The sequence below is a fragment of the Euphorbia lathyris genome, chromosome 3 (genome assembly GCF_963576675.1).
Source record: "Euphorbia lathyris chromosome 3, ddEupLath1.1, whole genome shotgun sequence".
NCBI lineage: Eukaryota > Viridiplantae > Streptophyta > Magnoliopsida > Malpighiales > Euphorbiaceae > Euphorbia > Euphorbia lathyris.
The window spans coordinates 100,110,353-100,119,276 of record NC_088912.1 but is presented as its reverse complement, the minus strand read 5'-3'; the positions used below and the strand labels follow the sequence as shown (position 1 = coordinate 100,119,276).

Below are 8,924 nucleotides of genomic sequence, written 5' to 3'. Positions count from 1 at the left end.
TTATTTCTCAAATGGACATATTTTATAAATATTAGAGGTAAAATTGCTTCTGACTGTAAATATTACGGTATTTTTATATCAAATATGTATATTGAAGCTCAATATGTAAACCGTGAGACTTGATAGACCAGCCCAGCTGAAGACATTATGTACAAGTTTTTTAATGGGCCGGGTCGGGCCTTTTCCCATTCGACCTTAAAACTCTGCTTTTTAAACCCCCTCCTTGGCAGTATCATCCGAAACCCTAGACCATCTTCTCTTTGCAGCAGCGTAGCCGCCAAGGGCACATCACACATCGCAGATCTTCATCCCCCAAGGTACTCATCTTCTTCTTCTATTTCTCTGTAAATTTGTCATTTCAATAGCTTGGTTTAATCGTTGTCTACATTTTCTTTAATATAATGCATATATTTTCCGTGCGATACAGAGAGAAAGATGTCAGTCGGAGAACTTGCTTGCAGTTACGCTGCCATGATCCTTTTCGATGATGGAATTCCCATTACTGTATCCTTCCTGTACATGCTATTCTTTTATCCGTTTAAGTTAGGGTTTAGTAATTGGTGGCTAGATATTTATCCTTATACAAAATTTCTTGTTGTTTCTTAAGTTTTTGGGATGGCTGTTAGATAATTGAGTCCTAAAAACTATTTTGGTTTTTTTCTCCCCTGCATTTGATAGGAATTTAAGTTAATAATTGCTCTGGTATGAGGATATTATATTCTATGGAGTATTGAATTTCCCTAACTTTGTTAATAGTCTGAGAAAATTGCACAATTGGTCAAAGCAGCCAATGTGACAGTTGAGTCATACTGGCCAAGCTTGTTCGCTAAGCTTGCAGAGAAGCGTAACCTTGAAGACCTCATCATGAATGTTGGTTCTGGTGGTGGTGGTGCTGCAGTTGCTGTTGCTGCCCCAGCTGCTGGTGGTGCTGCTGCAGCAGCTGCTCCTCCACCTGAGGAGAAGAAGGTATTATCTGGCTACTTGACAATTTGTTTTTATTGGGTGTCTCGTTGCAGTTTTCTAATTGTTATATTTATTTTACAGGAAGAGCCTAAGGAAGAAAGTGACGATGACATGGGATTCAGCTTGTTTGATTAGGAACTACTTTCAGAATACCCAAGTCCTATGTTTGTCTTAATAGTTTAAGAGTAGACTTTTTTTTTGGTGATCTTTTAATAGATATGTATTTTAGTGAGACATGGTCCTTTTTTTTGTGAAAGCATGGTTTTGGACATGGTATGCTTCGGATTGTAGGCATATACAAGTATTTCAATGAGATTTCAGATGAGTTTCAATTTCTCTATTATGGAGTTTTTAATTTTTTGTTCTTAATTGTGCTATTAGTTCTTAAGTTCTCTTCGAAGGGATTGTTTGCCTTCCATTACTGTTAGGCAGTGGGTAATACACCTCATTTTGTTCTATTAATCCAACTCCCTGTCTTGGTATAGGGCTGATTATTTCTCCAATTTGAAGAAACAAGGCAAAGTAAGTGCTTTTATTCTTTCTCTTTCCGTGTAAATATGCGCATGAATGTTGGTTATTCTATCATAGGTTTACTCTCTTTGGCAGAACCTAAGACTATCGTCGGAGTCTCTTTGATTATTACGATCATTGCATAATGTGAAGACATTTGGTTATAAATTTTTAAGATATTGCAAATTCATAGATGGACAAAATGTTAAAACTGACTTTTTCTAAATGAATTGCCAAGGTGCCAGTTGATGAAATCCCTGTGCCACAGAAAATTTTGCCTACTAAAATACCATATAAATTTTGATTTATAAATTATATTTGTCCTAATTAGTTATGCTTATTGAGTTTTTGGTAATTAAATAGTCGTGCTTTAATGTAATGTTTTTGATGCTGAAATTGGTCATTAGCTACAATATGCAGTATCACTTGTGCTGCAAAAGCATATTGCTCAAAGCATAGTTATTAAAGGTGCGCCTTTGGCGCATGGTGCAGGCCTTAGCGCCATGACGCCTCCATGGCGTGGCGCAACCGCTCTGGTACGCGCCTGTGTCTGTCTTAATAGTTGAAGAGTAGTAGACTTTTTTCTTGGTGATCTTTTAATAGTCATGTATGTTAGTGAACAATGGTCTTTTTTATTTTATTGCACGGTGTTGAACATGATATGCTTCAGATTGTAGGCATATACACGTATTTCAGATGAGTTTTTAGTTCTTAAATTGCGCGATTGATTTTGAAATCTGCCACTTTGTGGAATCTGAGTTTAGAGATTGGCAAAATTTTATTCTTCTGTTATGCCTTGTCTTTATCATTGTGTATGTTATACTTGTATCTGCAGTAACAGTTGGATACAATTTTATCTACTTCAATTGCAAATTGTTTGTGTTGGCCATGCCATGTGTACAATTATTGAACTAATATTTTTGGAACTTACAAAATGCCGCGTCTGTGTTTGGGGGGTTATAATTTGGTGCGTTAGCACGATAACTTCAAAAATCAGATGATGTTCACTTCAGGATCTGATATAGGTTCCAATAGATCCGTTCTTATTTAAACAATCTTTCTTGTGCAATGGCATTATTGTTCGTTTGCCGCTTCCTTTAATCTGTTAGAATAGTTGATCATACTTTTTGCTGATTTGAACTACCATTTTAGTTTAATGATTGCATTGCTGTTTTTGTCTCTGCTGGGAACTTGTTAGAGCATGTTTAGTGGTTGTAAAACAAAGGTTTGTTATAATTGAGTGCCACCTAAGCATAGAAAACACCCACAAAAAACACTCCACTTCAAAATTTAGTAGGGTCCACTTATTATAAACACTATACACTATCTCAATTAATATATAATTAATAATTTTTTAACCAATAAAATAATTAATTTAATTACTTATTAATAATTTCATAAAAACTATATGTCCAATAAAATAATTAATTCAATATTTTTTTGATAAACTGTCCGATTAATTTTTTTTTCGTATATTAGGATTCGAACTCGAGACCTAACTTTGAAACGTTTTACCACTCAAACGAACCTTATTTAGTAATTAATTCAATATTTATTATTATTTTCTAAAATTTAATCATTAATCGAATACTTATTATTCATACATCAATAAAAAAAACAATTAAAATTTGAAGGACTAAAAACAATTGATAAATAAAAAAAATACTCTTAAAAGAAGAGAAAAATCTTCTAATAATATTTTTTGTTGTCCTTTTCTTTGTTACAAAATGTAGTAACTTACTACATTTTGTAACAAGCAAGTGACTACCTCTCTAGTGGTTGGGTGTTATAAATGACAAACTTGTAACACACACTAGAGGTGCTCTTATTGTGCTTATCCTGTGGGGAAGAAAACCCTTTTCGCTCCGCTTAGCCCTATCCCCCTCTAGGGGTATTTTAGTGATAGGTTCTATAGGAACTGGACGATCCTATTTGGTCAAATGCCTAGCGACAAACTCCTATCTTCCTTTCATTACAGTATTTCTAAACAAGTTCCTGGATAACAAGGCTCCAGCTCCTGAGGAATCTCCATCGGTGAAAACTAAGAGATCAAATATTGTATCAGACTACTTGTCTTTTTGTAGTTGGATCTCCAAGTTTTTGGAATGCTCCAAATTCCACTTGAGCATCTAAATCTGGATCAATCCCAGCAAAAACATCTCTGAACAAAGTTCGAGCACCATGCCAAATGTGTCCGAAGAAAAAGAGCAGAGCGAACGAAGCATGTCCAAAAGTAAACCAACCCCTTGGAATTTTGGTTTGTTTATTAGTTTACAAGGGACTGATACTTGTTATGGGTCCGTGAATAGGATCTTTCCATTGCGAAGTCGAGCGCGATCTGCTTATTCTCTTTACCGCCCTTACTTGGAGTACCTATTTTTCTGGTTTTTTTAGTTAAAGAGATCACCAACTCTTTATTAGTTTCTTAGTTTCTTGATTAAAATTGTGGATGCTTATCCAATAAATTTTTTTTCGAATACTTATATCGATTTTAGGATAGGATAAAGACTCAATTGATAATTTTTACTTACTTTAGAGATATACTGAATGATTTTTAATAGTTTAGGATCCTAATTTGCGGACCAAAATGGATATAATGCCAATAATTTATTATTTTTTCTATTTAATTTTAAATAATTTAATATATTTTTTTTATTAATTTGAAAAACCAAAAACAATATAAAAAGATTCAAACTAATATAATAAATAAAACAAAAAATATCAATATAATTAAAATGTGCTACACTTTTATTTTATTTTTATTATTAATTATTTATAAGTAAGTTTTTTTTAGCAATATATTTTTATGCATAAAATCAAGCCTGTCAATTGTAATATTTTGTCTGTCTTAATCTTGAAATATAGGAAATACCTATTAATTTATACATAACTTTATCAATCTTCATTTTAGGAGCAACCAACATGAAACAGCTATGCTCCTTTTGATGTCCTTCCTCCTGAACTTGCAGTCGATTCTGATTCCTCGATTTTTTCCAGCAAAGGTTTTAGCCACCTTCACTATTAAAAAACATGGGGGACTCAGTTTCGCAATGGTTTATCAAATAAAAATTTATGTTTGAGCTCGAGTCATTTAGAAGCTCGTTTGTTCACAAGCTGTTCATGAGCTGAGTCGTTTAATTTGTTCACGAGCTGCTCATTTATTTTAGGGATAAGGTACCAAAATAGGTCCAAAGTTTTTGGGGAAGTACCAATTTAGGCCTAACGTTCAAAATAGCACCAATGTAGGCTTAACGTTTACAACATAATATCAATTTAGGCTTAACGTTTACAATATAGCATCAAATTAGTCCTCACGTACAAAATAGCACAAATATAGACTTAACGTTTACAAAATAATACGAATTTAAGCTTAACGTTTTATAAAATATATACAATTTAAGCTAAACGTCACAATTAAATTAATCATATTATATTCAATATATCCATAACTCCTAAATTTCATGGCTCATGTAATATATGCAAACTAAAAGTAATTTAAAATTGTGACGTTTAGCTTAAATTGTATATATTTTGTAAAACGTTAAGCTTAAATTCGTATTATTTTGTAAACGTTAAGCCTATATTTGTGCTATTTTGTATGTGAGGCCTAAATTGATGCTATATTGTAAACGTTAAGTCTAAATTGATATTATGCTGTAAACGTTAAGCCTACATTGGTGCTATTTTGAACGTTGGGCCTAAATTGGTACTTCCCCAAAAACCTTAGGCCTATTTTGGTACCTTATCCCTTTATTATTTTATTCACTAGCTTGATTGCAAGCATTTTGTTTCTTTTGTTCACGAACGAAACAATATCATATAAAATAATAACATGTTTAGCAAATGAAATAATATAAACTTTACGTGCATAAATATTAAAAATCTCTTTTTAGTCATTAAATAAAAAATGTTGTGACGAAGATATCAAGTGGTCTGATGATTATTCAGACAAAAAAAAACCCTACATCAATGATGTTCGTGAACATTATAATCGAGTTTTGTTATGAACTTGTTCACGAGTCTATAATCAAGAGGTCATGGATTTGAGTCTTAGGAGTGTTCTTGCCAAAAACAATTGGTAGGAGAAGGCTTGCCCCCAGTGCATCCTTGTGATGGGATTCCTCCCCGAACCCTCACTTAGCGGTGACATGTAGTGCATCGGTCCGCCTTTTATGGAAAGCCTTGTGTTGGATGGAATTATCAATTTCATTGATATTTCGGATTTTAATATTGTGGCGGTTGCATGAACTATTAAGGGATAAACTATCGGAAATACAATGAATCATGTGAATATCTATTATCATACTTCTAATATTAAAATATAAATAATATATCATTTTTAACAAAAATTTACTAAATAATAAAAAAAATATGCATTTTGGTTAAAAACCTTACCTATATCTTTTTCGTGGGTTAAGGTGTAAAAATACCCCCAACGTTACGGGTCAGGAGCAATTTTACCCTTAACGTCTAAAATGGTGTAATTTTACCCCTAACGTTGGAAGCCAAGAGCAATTTTACCACTAACGTTGATAAATTGGGTCAATTTCAGACACTATGATAAAACACATATATTCTTGTTCATTATTCTGCACCAATAGCATAATAATTCGTTCTAAAAAAAGGATTTCATGTTTTTTTTTATAATTTAATAATAGGATTTGAGATTAATATTTATAAATTCGGTGGCTTTTTTGCATTTTTTTTGTCTAATCCGTACAAAAAGATAATATATATTTTTTATTTTTTTCCACATCCCAATGAATGTTTGTGATTTGTTACTGATAAAATGACACGCGTATGAAGTGTAGATAACAAGATTCATGACCGAGAAGACAGTTTGATGAATTATTTCTCAAATTGACCTAATTTATTAACGTTAGGGGTAAAATTGCTCTTGGCTTCCAACGTTAGGGGTAAAATTGCTCCTGACACTCAAAACGTTAGGGGTATTTTTGCACTTTAATCCCTTTTTCGTTTATGATACTACAAATTAATTAATTCTTTTCTTTTTTTTTAATTAAATCCAACTATTGCTGGATGTTTAAATCCCAAATTCAAAAGAATATTTGAACTAATTTTCCTCCTAAACAACTTTCTCATTTTTCCATTTCTAACGTGTTAACCACCACTTCCTACGGGTCTGTTTGGTTTAAATGTTACGGTTGTTGTTAGCTGTTTACAGTTGCTGTCAGGGGCGGATGTAGGGGGGTGTCAAATGGGGCATTTGTCCCCCTTCATCCCAAATAATAATAATAAAAATTTAGTCTAAAATGACGTCGTTTTGGTTCCCCTCAAAACGATGCCGTTTTGCCTTGTGGGTTTTTTTATATAAAAAGAAGGGTTAAGGTGCAAAAATACCCCTAACGTTTTGGGTCAGGAGCAATTTTATCCCTAACGTCTAAAATGGTGCAATTTTATCCTTAATGTTGGAAGCCAAAAGCAATTTTACCCTTAACGTTGATAAATTGGATCAATTTGAGAAATAATTCATCAAACTGTGTTCTCTGTCATGAATCTTGTCATCTATACTTCACATATGCGTTATTTTATCAATAACAAATCACAAACATATGTTGGGATGTGAAAAAAATATTTAAAATATACTGTCTTTTGTACGAATTACACAAAAAAAATTCAAAAAATTCACCAAATTTATAAATATTAATCTCTAATTTTATTATTAAATTACAAAAAACATTATATCTTTTTTTAGAACAAATTGATATGCAATTGGTGCAAAATAAAGAAAAAAATGACTGTATTTTATAATAATGTCTGAAATTGATCCAATTTCTCGACGTTATGGGTAAAATTGCTCTTGGATACAAACATTAAGGGTAAAATTGCTCCTGACCCAAAATGTTAGGGGTATTTTTGCACCTTAACCCTAGAAAGAAGTAGTATAGTGTTTGGTAAAATTATATTGAACTGTTCCTGTTCGGATTTAAAATGTCTAAAATGGACATGTTTTAAATTAATCAATGATGAAACTATAGAAGGAAAAATGCCCATAAATTTGCTTTTGGCTACCAACATTAGGGGTATAATTGCACCATTTTAGACGTTAAGAAAAAAATGGCTCGTACCGTTTTTTCAGAGCAAAATATGTGTGAGGATGGATCAAAATGCATTTTCAAAAGCTAAAAGTTTATATAAATTCTTCCCATTTAGGGTCAAAATTTATAAATTTGGGTTTATAGTTTATATTTTAGTGTCTAAAATTAACATGATAATATATATCTAACATATAAAAATAAAAATGAAATAAGATTATACTATGAGTTATTTTGAATAAAATATTATATGAAAAGTTTAGGTGCCACTGGTGTAATTTACCCCTTAACTTTGCTTTAAATTTTAAAAGGGTAATACACATTTGGCTTCTCAAACTAAAACTTCAAAGTTAATTAGGTCCTTACACCATCAAAATCATCAATTGAGGACTCATCGAGAATTATTCGGCTGAACTGTTTCAAACCATCTTCCTCAAACTCATTTTGAACCAACACATATGTGTTACAGTTTCTATCCAATAATCACAATTTCTATTTTAGGATAAAATGAAACTGAATTGATGATTTTTGCTTAGTTCAGATAATATGATTTTGATGATTTTGATAGTTTAGAGTCATAACTGACTTTAAAACATTAGTTTGGAAAGCCAAATGGATTTAATGCGAATTTTAAACTTTCCTGGATAAGAGCACCTGAAAGAAATTTGAAAACTAAGTTGGAAAAAGACGAAACTTAATTAGCAGTAACAAATCACAAATATTGTAAAAAAAAAATATACCGTCTTTTTGTATGAATTAGATAAAAAAAATTCAAAAAATTCACCGAATTTATAAATATTAATCACCAATTTTATTATTAAATTATAAAAAAAACATAAAATCTTTTTTTAGAACGAATTATTATGCAATTGGTGCAGAATAAATAACAAAAATATGTGTTTTATAATAGTATCTGAAATTGACCAATTTATCAACGTTAAGGGTAAAAGTGCTCTTGGCTTCCAACGTTAAAAGTAAAGGCTCGTTTGTTTCAGCTGTTCCAGTTTGGTGTTTATGGGGTCTGTTTGGTTCAGCTGTTAGTTGATAGCTGTTGCGGTTGCTGTTAGCTGTTTGCAGTTACAGTAAGCTGTTAGCTGTTGCTGTTAGCTGTTTAATTACTAGTGTTTGGTAAAATTATATTGAATTGTTGTTGTTCGGGTTTAAAATGTCTAAAATGGACATGTTTTAAATTAATCAAACGATGAAGTAATAAAAAGGAAAATGTGAAAAAATGCCCATAAAATTGCTTTTGATTGCTAACATTAGGGGTATAATTGCACCATTTTAGACATTAATGGTAAAATTGCTCCTAGTTATAAATGTTAGAGGTATTTTTGCACATTAGCCTATTATAAAATAAAAAAAATGTGTTATACAAATTAATAAAAATAATCT

At 31.6% G+C, this 8,924-nt stretch overlaps 1 protein-coding gene across 1 annotated transcript; it reads left to right on the top strand.

Annotated features, from left to right (window-relative positions):
- Positions 1 to 216: 216 nt before the first annotated feature.
- On the top strand, positions 217 to 1,301 carry LOC136221696 (large ribosomal subunit protein P1-like). Its single transcript, XM_066009121.1, has 4 exons — positions 217 to 317; positions 428 to 504; positions 757 to 966; positions 1,045 to 1,301. The coding sequence occupies exons 2-4, from the start codon at positions 436 to 438 to the stop codon at positions 1,096 to 1,098; spliced, it is 333 nt and encodes a 110-aa protein (XP_065865193.1). The 5' UTR covers positions 217 to 317; positions 428 to 435; the 3' UTR covers positions 1,099 to 1,301.
- The last annotated feature ends 7,623 nt before the right edge of the window (positions 1,302 to 8,924 follow it).